General features: G+C 32.9%; 1 protein-coding gene across 1 annotated transcript; it reads right to left on the reverse strand.

The window, feature by feature from the left end:
• Positions 1–657: 657 nt before the first annotated feature.
• Positions 658–3,355, reverse strand: LOC141396605 (27 kDa hemolymph protein-like). The gene has a single exon (XM_073972215.1). It carries the CDS (start codon positions 2,975–2,977, stop codon positions 2,024–2,026), a length of 954 nt encoding a protein of 317 aa, XP_073828316.1. The 5' UTR covers positions 2,978–3,355; the 3' UTR covers positions 658–2,023.
• Positions 3,356–12,777: the final 9,422 nt, after the last annotated feature.

The raw sequence follows: 12,777 nt of genomic DNA on the forward strand, positions 1-12,777 counted from the left end.
AGTTTAGGTAGTGCCAAAGAAATTCTCGATCAGAGTGTTTCTTTGCACACGTATCTATTTGAGCGGGCAATTGACACTTGGGTATAAACAGTTTCTTGTTGAAAAACAAGAAACAAGGTAACTGATGAAGATCTGTGGCGAGATCTGAAACTATAGTCTTCCCTGCCTTACCCCTTGGTAAACATCGCCAATTTTTTCCCACTAATAAATTAAAGTTGTTCTAATAAAATATTAAAACAACGACTATGGGATTAAGCCTATTTTGAAAAACAAAATTTTAACATTAAGAAATTAGATTGCGAGTTAAGTGGTTCCCATTTGCTTCACCACTCTCTCTTGCAACAAACTGAGAATTGCAGCACATAAAATTAGTTAAGCCCCGGTCCACACTGGAGCGATTTCAATGAAAAATTTAATGAAATTAGGCGTTCTTAGATCGAGTTCCCCACTACCGCAATTTCATAAAATTACTTTAGTATGGAACTCGATCTAAGAACGCCTAATTTCATTAAATTATTTTATTGAATTCGCTGTAGTGTGGACCGTGACTAATAATGTAAAAGAAGGGAAAATCTTAAAAGAATGTACATAGTTCCAAACATTGTTTTTAAAACACCCACCTCAATAGAATAAAACAATTAGAAATAAACATCTTAATTGATCATTTCATTATACATTTTATTGAATATTCATAGTTGTATTTCCAATTTATATAGAAAAAGAGTATGGGAGAAAAATATCGTTTGCGATTATTTTCAAAAGAAAAAAATTATAAAAAAACACAGTAGATGAATACAAAGGAAAATATTGTGATAATGCATTCTTAAACAATAATATGAAAAATCTGAACGTATTCTCAGCTACTGATAAAGCTCAGCTTTTTATTAGTCATTCCGTATATTATAGTACAATATATAATTTCATATTTATTTCATTATACAAAATTCCAAACAATGATTTATTCATACATGTATGTATGTATACATATTTATAAACAATTCAGATAATGAGATTTCATACTTTTTTCCTTACAAAAACAATTCGATTTTCTTTTGTTTATTAGCTTAATTAAATTACTTGAGATTTTTAAAGAAGACTATATGAATTTTTGAATTTCAATAATAGTAACTAGTTAGGTAGTAGGCATTTACTTGTAATAGTAAAATTATGTTTATCGTAAAAATGTATTTCGAAATTTCTTCATCATAATGTGATACCTTCTGCTGTTGTTTAAATTAAGTAAACTTTGATACTTATTCAACTATGTACGTACTATAATTATTATTTTTTAATGTGACCAAAGAGAGGATGGGGAGGGGAGGTCAGTAACAATAATAACGCTATGATGGCTCGTCACAACTACGGAATATTTATTTTATTGTTGCTAGTGTGAATTAATAGGCAAGGTGCAAGGTCTATATTTAAATTGTTTTTTTTTTTTAATTAAATGTTAAATTTTGGAACAATATTTTTCACACACACACACATACATATGTATATATGAAATGTGTGATCCGGATTGAATCTATATTTTTGTTATGGTCCACAAAATGCAATATGATAAGAAAGTGAGATTCTTTTGTTTGTTCCTTTATCTACTAATATGTATGTATGCCTTTAGGCTAGACCTAAGGTTGTATTTTCATCAAAGTTTATGAGATTAATTTAGTCAAGTTTGTGTTGAGCATTCATTGGAAATATTTGACTTCAGAATTGCATTATTATAATTCAATATAGGTACTAACAAAATATTGCCAATATATTATTTTGTCACTTCTTGTCTGGTGGTATCGTTCAAAGATTCAAATACAGAAGCTACCATAGCTTCCTCTTTGTACTACCCCTCATCCTGTATCCCCAAACCGCTTAAACCTATACCATTTAAAAATTGTTCTTTCTATTTTTTTTTTATTTCATTAACTACATTTTAACCGGTATTTAACCCTGATATTACGAAAGAAAATGAAATGAGTACACACATTTTGTAAGCTAGAAAATTATAAAAGGCAAATAAACCTACATTTTAAACGACAATTTGCTTACGTTTCAAGTACGTTACTAACTGTACGAACAATAGTAGGAAAATTGCTTGTAGACTTAAAGTACCAGCATTGCGAACAGCGCCGCTGCTATTGCCAGTCTGTTTGTGGGCTTTGGCTGTGCGGCAGATTGTCTCGTTCTTGATAAAACGGAACATAGATTCGGCAATGTTGGCTGGTGTGGTGTCATTACATGTTTCCAATTTCTTAACGATACATGCTTCCAATTGTTCAATATCTTCACATTGTTGGGCACCCATGACTAGTTTGGGTAAGGTCTTGACATTCTCAATTCCTTCGGCGGGTACATAACCGGAGAAGGTACTGTTGATGCAAGTCTGTATACCTTCCTTATTGGCCTCCAAACATTCGGGACCCTTCTCTGCAATAAACAAAGCAATCTGATCACCTCCCTTGTGGCATACAAAGTTCAAAAGACTTCTGATAATACGCATAAAAACATCTTGACTATTGCGCTCTTCTTCATCCAAACAGGGAGTCAGTTTCGTATTGAAAGCCTCAATACATGCCATTGCCTCGGGACGTTTCAAACAGTATTTGTTAAATACAACATCCAATTCCCCATTTGGCGAGGCAATTGCGATTTCTTCCTGAATTGCGGTATAATTTATTATGCCGTTTATGCACTCGCTCAAGGTCGTTGTAGCCGTTTCGATTTCATTATAGGCTTTAGTACCGTTTTCTTCTCCAGCCTGCTTGATGCATTTGTCTTTGGCTAAGGATATGGCATCATTTAATGTTAGATTGGTTTTGGGCAATTCTCCTGGCAGTTGGCTTTGCAAGTCATTCATATTAATATTGCTTAGATTACTCAGATCAAGTTCTGGGGTTTTTGCTGCTGAAGCGATGTTGTGGCTGCAGCTGCATAGAACTGCAAAAACCGCTAACCACGACACTAAACACCTGATCGCAATCATGATACGCGAATACTTTTTTCTTCTTTTTTAATGTATTCCTTCAATATAGTTGGCAAGTGAATCACTTTGATTTGTTATTGCTTTTGCAGTTGATAGCTTCTAGAATAGAAGTGGTCGTTTTAGGTAATGTTATTCACTTTCACTCACTGGCCAAAGAGGAAATTTGTTATTTTACAACGTCTTATTGCTCAATGATCTTAATTTGGCACTGCAATTAATCTTCCAATCTTCTGTGCTTTGTTTTGTATTGTTTTAATTTTTTAATCCCGACCGACCTTACATCTGCATCTGCCTTCCTGTTTCGCTAAATAATTACTACTGTTGATTTTTTTCGTTCGCTGCCCTTATTTTTTGTGTTCGTTGTTCTACGGAATAGGGATCTATAAATCGAAATTATTAAACATATCGATAAATCGATTTAATAGGTAAATAATTATCGTTGCTCGATTGGTGGAAGCCAGAGTTGTCAGTATTGGGGATTTTTCCCCAAATTAGGGAATTTTTATTTTAAATGGGGAAAAAAATTTCGACTTGGGGAATTGGGAAAATGTTGAGGAAATCTGAAAAATATTTGGGGATTTTTGGGGAATTTCTTTTTTGACTAATTACTTCAGATTATCTGATATTTTTTAATTTCAGTACGTGAATAGTAGTAGCGCACGCGTGACGCACAAAATACATGCATCATATAGTAACTGGTCGCAGCTGTAATAATGTATACTAGAACAGTGGGTTGAATTGAAATAACATTTTCCATCATTTCTACTGCTGAATGAGACTTAAGGCCTGGGTACATATGTAAGCTGCCTCGCCTGCTTGCCTTGCTTGCTTCTCATAAAAGAATAAAAAAGAAAAGGGCAACCAAGTTCGAAATTTGCTCGGCCTTCTTTATTCTTTTATTTTTATTATGTCAGAAATGAAGCAGGAAAGCGAGGCAATCAGGCAAGACAGCTTATGTACCCAGGCCTTTAACTGCAGAAATGATTTCTGCATTGATGGGCAATGATGAAATCAAACTTTATTTAGCATTCATTCCTCCAATTATAAAAGAGATAAATATGCTTATACCCTAGACAGACGGCAGCGTTAATTTGCATTAACTGCCTTAATTCAAATTAATTCGTGCATTATCCACATTCTTAATGCACAAAATCAAAGGAAATTTAAACTGAATTTAGCAATTTCAATATGGCAATGCTGTTGAAAATCAATTGCCTTTTGTCAAATTTCCATGTTTAAGAAAATAAAAAGGGAAAGCAAATCAGCAATTTTCGCGTTTCTTCAAAATAAGTAGTGGTCTTTCGCGAGTAGAATAGCAGCTAATCGTTTTTCACGCCTTCTAACAAATCTCTTTTTCAAATTTTTATTTTCACAAAAAATTTCATTACCCACCATACCAATTGTATCGAAAATTATATCTTCCTCAACTGTTTTTTAAAGTTTTGCAATATTTCTATAATATTAAAAAGACTCAAAATATCGCGAATAAATTAAATTTATTTTTGCTTCATCGTGGTGAAAAGATCAAAGGTAGAAAGTGTATTAGTTTCGCATATTTTGGCGAACTTTTGTAAAGCTTTATGAAATGGTCTGCTGGGTACAAACAAGCAACACAAACAGCTGTTTCATAAATGCAGATACTATCTGTCAGGGTGAAAAATTAATTCAAATTAGGACATTTTTAATGCAAATTAACTCTGCCGTCTGTCTAGTGTATTAGGCCCGTTATTATATCCTTTTTGTAGTTAAATGTTGGCCGATATCGGACAGATAACACGTTTTTTATTCCTTCAAATTTGATTTAATAATAAGTGTCAGATAAATTAAAAGGAACTTTGTGTTCCTTTTAATATTTAAAGTGCGCCCAAAAACAAGAAAAATTTGAGAGCAAATTCATATCAACCAATCCGATTTGAATAAATTTGATGTATACAGATTGTTTTGCTTGAAATGGAATTGAAGATGTAATAACAAATCCATGGTAATGCGAACTTTATTCCTTATTTTTCTTAAGTCGATGGTCAGACTAGCACGATTTCAACATGGCGACGTCAAGTTTATAGGCGAGGGGTATGAAGTAGTGAAACCCATGTACATGGGTTTCTGTGTTTGTTATGTTGCCTCTTCTTGTTTTTCGTTGCAAGAGTTTTTCTTCCATTTTCTTTCATTTTTATTTTCTCAAACAAACGCTAACAACAAATCAAACATAAAAAGATTTAATAAAAACAGTTAATTAATGAAATAGTGAAAATTTAACTATTAATATTAATTAAATTATTAACGTTAATTATTTTGTGTTGTTTTTTGGTTTATTTGTGTATTTTTTTGTTTTTATTGGCATGAGAAACACAACAAACGTGAATGGTAAAATAAAGAGGACACGCAAAAATCTTAAATTTCACGTTAACGTGTGTGGACACTAACGAAACTTGAAAAGAAACTTTAACGAAATTGGTTTCAAGAAACCTTGCTAGTCTGACCATCGACTAAAGTAAGGTATAACAAAAAGGGATTTTAAAGAAAAGATGTGAGAACGGGCCTTAATCTAATTTTTCAAACCTATGCACACTGCTAATATACATTTTCCCTGTGCACTCGAATATTGAAACCATTTATAAAAAAAATTAAGAAGATATTAAAAAAATAGTTGAGTCGATCGAAGACGACTCGGCATATTTACCATAAGAAGCCATGGACCTAGGCTTTAATTTTGACTTACACTTTTTTGAGTAAACAATTATTAAAGTTAAAAAGACCAGTGCCGAATATCTTAAACGCTGTTAATACAAATGCTGAAACGATGCCTATAAATATGCAATTTTTAAACTTACAAGCAATTTTACCCCAATATTTGCAGCAATTCACTGGGTCAACACAATTTTAGCTCTATGCGAACCTTTTTAGAACCAGTTGTCAACACGAAAATCTCCACGATTGTTCACGAATCGCAATGGAGAAAGTTATCATTCGTAAGTTGGAGATGGTATTAAATATACTTTCTGTTCCAACAAGTAATTCTTGAGTAGAAAGAGTCTTCTATTTTGAACTATATTCAGAAATAAAATGCAGTCGAGTTGAAAGGGAAAGGGAAGTTTTCAATATCGTTAATTTAATTCATATATAAGTGTATAGAATACTTTACAAGTTTAATAATATGAATTTCAATAGTAAAATAAAATTAATTTTAATTTTTTTGTAATATTTTGTTATAAAATTTTTGGGGATTTTTTTGAGAAAATTCAATAAAATCTGGGGAATTTTGGGGAAAAGTTTTGGACAAGTTGGGGAAAAGAGTCTAAATAATGCCAAGTTTACACTTGCGCTCTAAAATCCACAGGATTTCACGAAATCCTGAAATATACCCCGGTGTTTACACTTATTTTTTTGTTGATTTCAAGCATATCACAATAATCAAGGTAGATGCAAATGCGCAGCTGATCAAACATGAATTTTAGAAAAAAGTTGTTGTAAATTGAATTAATCATCAAAAATTTACGACAATATAGAACTTTACTGCTTTATTTCGAAAATGATCGTAAAATTATCTATATATCGTATTAATTGTTTATAATACTAAGAAATTTAAAACTAAAAAATGATTTTATCGTTGAGACATTATAATAATAAATTTTGATACATAAAAGTTGTGTTCAGAAACTGCAAAATATTACTACTTGCAGTATTTTCCCCGCCGTTTAGTGCTAGAAATGCGTTCCAGTACTCCGAAATCTAGCAAGACTTGCACTTGATTTTGAATAAAAGCCTCTTCTCCTGTTCTCTGCTATAAAAAATTGGCCAAGTAAAAACTGGCAGCATGTTTTTTGGCATCTGAACACGATGGCTGATACGCTGATTTTGGCATTTTTGCTGGAGTTTTTGCAATTTCCGTCATTTTTTCGTTCCCGTATTTTTTAAGAAATTTGTATGGGGAAGCAATTTTTGACAATTCGGTCTATTTTCTAACATTACGATTGAAAAAAGTACGGGAACACAATGAAAAATAGCATTGTAACAATGTAATTTAATATTTTTTCACGTTGTTTACAAATTTTGATATTAACATATTTTGTTTCAGCAATTCGCACATCTACCTTGTTTATTGTGATACGTGAAAAGTGTTGCAACTTTTGGTACTTTTTTAGGCAAAAGCAAGGTTGTATATCATGTGTACTGTGATTTCGATGTTGATTTCGCTGAAATCACGAAATAAGATGATTTCATTTTTGTATGCGAAATCATGATAAATTTTGCATGATTTCGGGCGAAATCACGAAACGCCTTCGAAATCACGAAAAGACGCCGAATGTAAACTAAACATAATACTGGCAACGCTGGTGGAAGCCGCAGATTTAAGCGGGGTACCCATTAGGCGTGTCCTTTTACGTGATAATTTGTAAAAATTAATACGAAATAAATAATTTCTTTTTACACAGAAGTTCATGGCCCTATGGGCTAGGTTACGGTATTAGTCAAATAAATAAAATGAGAAATCAGAAAACAATTTTAACAGTTGTTTGCTGAGAACTTGCTAATACCTGGTTACACTTCACCTTCCATAGCGTAAATGTCAAATAAATAAATCCTCATGAAGTGGGTTATGTTTGGTTTACATTCGGCGTCTTTTCGTGATTTCGAAGGCGTTTCGTGATTTCGCGCGGAATCAAGCAAAAATTATCATGATTTCGCATACAAAAATGAAATCATCTCATTTCGTGATTTCAGCGAAATCGACATCGAAATCACAGTACGCATGATATACAACCCTGTTTGTGACTGAAAAAGTACCAAAAGTTGCAACACTTTTCACGTATCACAATAAACAAGGTAGATGGTCAATTGCTGCAACAAAAAATTTTAGTATCAAAATTTGTAAACAATGTGAAAAAATATTAAATTACTGTTTTGCAATGCTATTTTTCATTGTGTTCCCGTACTTTTTAATGGTAATGTTAAAAAAAAGAGCGAATTGTCAAAAATTGCTTCCCCATACAAATTTCTTAAAAAATACGGGAACGGAAAAATGACGGAAATTGCATAAATGTCAAAATTAACGTATGAGCTATCATATAAGGTGCCAATGAAAATACTTGCTGCTAGTTTCTACTACGCCAAAATTGTATGGCAGAAAAAAGGAGAAGAAGGTGTTATTCAGCGCTATTTTTATTTAAAGAGAAGTGCAAGTCTTACTAGATTTCGGAGTACGGGAACGCATTTTTAGCACTAAACGGAAAAACTAGTGCAAGTACTAATATTATGCAGGTTCTGAGCACAACTTTTATCTATCAAAATTTATTATGATGTCTCAACGATAAAATCATTTTTTTATTTTTTCATTTGTTAGTACTATACACAATTAATATAATATATATGCTCTGTTCCAGTACTGCAATAATCTACAAATGTTTACTACTTTTTTCGATAACATAAAGGGAAAAATGTTATCGTAGTAAAAAGTAGTAGCTTCTTGCAGGTTCTGGAACAGAGCAATAGATAATTTTACAATAATTTTCCAAATAAAGTTGTAAAGTTCCAAATAAAGTTGTAAAGTTCTATATTTTTACATTTTTGATGATTAATTAAATTTACAACACTTGTGAAAATTCATGTTCGATCAGCTGCGCATATGCATCTAACTTGATCATTGTGATATGTTTGAAATCAACAAAAAAATAAGTGTAAACACCGAGGTGTATTTCAGGATTTCGTGAAATCCAGTGGATTTTGGAGCGCTAGTGTGAACTTGTCATTAACCTGGCAAAAAACTCTAAAGATTACTAGGCTATGTTTACATTTACGAAATCCACTCGATTTCATCTGTCATTTCCTTTGTGTATACGTCAAATGAAAACTCATCTGAAATCGATTGGATTTCATTTGACGTTTGATCAATGGAATTGACAGTTGAAATCGAGTGGATTTCGTAAATGTAAACATAGTACTACGTACTAATTATTACTACGTATAGATTACTAGAAGACTTTTTTCCCAGCAACATTTAGCATAGTCAATGTTTATGTGCTTTTTTTTGAAAATATACTACAAATATTGCGATACAGCTATATTTATTGACCAATATATTATAATCTATTAATTATTTCGTATTTATTTTTCTTAAAATTAAAAAAAATTGTTTACTGCTTTGGATTTAGTTTTTCTTTCATACATTGGTCCCAATGTTTTTGTATTCAACTGCTATCAGAGGGTGCTAAGAATCCCCGGAGGTAAAACCAAAACCAAACTTAAGATAGGAACCTGGAATGTGAGAAGCCTTTATGAGCTTGGGAAACTAGACAACACCATAAGCGAAATGGAAAGACTAAAAATTGACATCCTGGGTATCAGTGAAACGTGGTGGACGGAGGATGCGGAATTTGTTTCCCAGAACGCAAAAAATTTACCATTCCGGAAACAGAGAAGGAATTCACAGAAAGGGTGTCGCTATAATAGTAAAAAGCAACATAGCGGCCTGTGTTGCTGGATATGTTCCAATTTCTGATAGGGCGATGATGGTAAAAATATCAGCAAAACCTATAAACATGAACATAATTCAAGTATATGCGCCAACATGCGATAGCGATAACGACGAATTGGAACAGTTTTATTGCGACGTTGAAAATTTATTAAAGATGACAAAACCACACGACATTACCATAATCCAAGGAGATTTTAATGCTAAAGTTGGGCAAGAAGAAACAACAGGAATCACAGGAAAATTTGGCCTAGGACATCGGAATGAAAGAGGAGAACGACTGATACAATTTTGTCAAGAACACCGTTTTAAGATTGGGAATACCATGTTTCGCCTCCACCCAAGACGGCTTTACACCTGGAAATCGCCGCAAGACAATAACAGAAATATTGTTAGAAACCAAATCGACTACATTTTAATAAATAAGCGATATTCCTCCTGCATAAATAAATGCTCTACGTACCCAGGAGCAGATGTTCCCTCGGACCATAATCTTCTGTTGTGCAAACTACAGATAAAGCTAACTACCATCCGAAAGAAAACACCAAAGCGAAGAATTAATATTCAAAAATTAAATGATCCTTCCACTAAACAATCCATGAAAGATCACCTTAATGCAGAACTATGCAATATTGATGGAGAAGATGTCGAAAATCTATGGAACAATGTAAAAAACTCCGTGAATATCATAACCAACAATATCCTTGGAACCACAACAGCTAAAAGAGAAGACACATGGATGACGGACGAGATACGCGCACTTCGCATAGAAAGGAGCCAATATAAGAACTCAAATTATGAAAAATATTGGGAAATTAACCAAGAAATAAAAGTTGCAATTCGGGCCGCAAAAAATGAGCAATTAAATAAACAGTGCCAGGAAATTGAAAGACTCCAAATCCTACATGACGACTTCAATCTCCACAAAAAGTTAAAAGAGGCATCTGGAATATATTGAAAAATAACATCTGCATTTATTTTCGACGAGAATAATACAGCCGTATACGAAACTTCAGAGAAGAAGAAACACTGGGAAAAATATATTAGAAGTCTGTTCACAGATATCACAAGAACAGAAATGCATAACACAGATAGAGGAACCAATTTTAGTGGAAGACGCATTACAGGAAGCGAATTAGATGTGGCCATAAATTCAATGGAAAACAACAAAGCTACCGGGCCGGATGAAGTCCCATCTGAATTATTTAAATTACTAGATGGAAGAAATAAACAACTATTGTTGAAATTATTCAACCAAATTTATGAAACAGGACAATACCCTCAAGATTGGCTGAAATCTACTTTTATTATGATTCCCAAGAAAAATAATGCGAAGACGTGCGGAGATTATAGATTAATAAGTCTTATGAGTCATGCCCTTAAAATATTCTTAAAGATAATACATAGGCGCATATACCCAATATGCGAAGCACACATGGGAAAATCGCAATTTGGCTTCAAGGAAGGCATGGGAACTCGAGAGGCCCTACTTAGCTTGAATGTACTTGTACAAAATTGCCGCGATGTACAAAAGGATGTATATACAGTGAGTGTCAAAAATATTCGGTTTTCAATTTCACCAATAATAACACTTCAGTATTTTTGAAGCCCATGCCCAGTATCCAAAAAACCAAATACTTAAAAAAATGTTGGTCCTGTGGCAATTAAAAAGTGTACGTAACATGGATCCATGGCAACCCTATAAGCGAGAATTACAAAGAAAACTTTGTTAACCCTGTTTTCAGTGCGTCAAAAATATTCGGTTTTTGTAACTTTTGTTAAATATTTTGGCAAAAATCGAACTTTTTCTGCAATATTAGTATACATTTTAATAATGGGGAACAGAAACTTTGTTCCTGTGTGCAAAAATACTATATTTGAAAGCAATTTATTAAAATTTAGGGCTAAGGAAAAACGCTATCCTAGAAAAGAGAAAACTGGTCATATTCCATTATAAAAACAGCAGAAATGAAAGGAAATTTTGCTTATTTGTGAATATTTAGTCGAATATAGTTGAGATAATGTGCAAAAGTCACGAAAATATAGAAATAATCGATTTCGTGAAACACATAAGCCAGCCAAAACCACGAACTGGGAGGGAAGGTAGAGGAATCTCCTGAAAAATTACGGCTAAACCCCCCTTAATTTTCTTGAAATTGGTCACTGAGTCCTAAATGACTTTCAGAAGATAGAAAATATGCACTTACATTCCAAACAAATCGTAAGGATAAAGCCTTTCATGGCCTTGTAACAGATCACACACCATCGGCTTACTTACATAACCAATAATCAAGTATAAATTTCGCCTTGATGTACCTTCAAAACTTGATGTACATCAAAAACTTGGTGAAAAGGAGTTAGTTTTGAATGTCTAAGCGGGAAAATCAGTATACCACCAAGTTTCCGGCCTTTCTGTGTACTCCAACACAAAAAGTACAAATGAGCTTCTAGGAGACATCTATTTATTAAAGACTTATGATGTGTTACAAGGCCATGAAAGGCTTTATCCTTACGATTTTTTGGAAAGTAAGTACATATTTTCTATCTTCTGAAAGTTATTTAGGGCTCGGTGACTAATTTCAAGAAAATTAAGGGCGTTTTAGCTGTAATTTTTCAGGAGATTCCTCTACCTTCCCTCCCAGACCTTGGTTTGGCTGGCTTATGTGTTTCACGAAATCGATTATTTCTGTGTTTTCGTGACTTTTGCAATTTATGTAAACTATATTCGACTAAATATTCAAAAATAAGCAAAAATTCCCTTTATTTCTGCCGTTTTTATAATAAAATATAAGCAGTTTTCTCTTTTCTAGGATAGCGTTTTTCCTTAGCCCTAAATTTTGATAATTTGCTAAGAAATATGATGTTTGTGCACACAGGAACAAAGATTCTGTTCGAAATTATTAAAATGTATACTAATATTGCAGAAAAAGTTCGATAATGACCTGTTTTTGCCAAAATATTTAACAAAAGTTACAAAAACCGAATATTTTTGACGCATTGAAAACAGGGTTAACAACTTCTTCTTTGTTATTCTCGCTTATAGGGTTGCCATGGATCCATGTTAATTACATTTTTTAATTGCCACATGACCAACATTTTTATAAGTATTTGATTTTTGAATATCGGGTATGGGCTTCTAAAATACTGAGGTGTTATTGTTGGTGAAATTTAAAACCGAATATTTTTGACACTCACTGTATATGTTTTGTCGACTACGAGAAGGCATTCGATACGGTCAACCATGACAAATTGATGGAAATTTTGATTTCAATTGGGTTAGAGGATAGCGATATAAAATGCATCAAAAACCTATACTGGCAACAGACAGCAA

Source organism: Musca autumnalis, unplaced genomic scaffold (assembly GCF_047663935.1).
Source record: "Musca autumnalis isolate F117 unplaced genomic scaffold, ASM4766393v1 scaffold_3, whole genome shotgun sequence".
In the NCBI taxonomy this organism is placed as follows: Eukaryota; Metazoa; Arthropoda; class Insecta; order Diptera; family Muscidae; genus Musca; species Musca autumnalis.

Bases quoted from the DNA above. Each gene is read 5' to 3' on its own strand.
- LOC141396605 (XM_073972215.1), bottom strand. From the start codon at position 2,977: ATGATTGCGATCAGGTGTTTAGTGTCGTGGTTAGCGGTTTTTGCAGTT.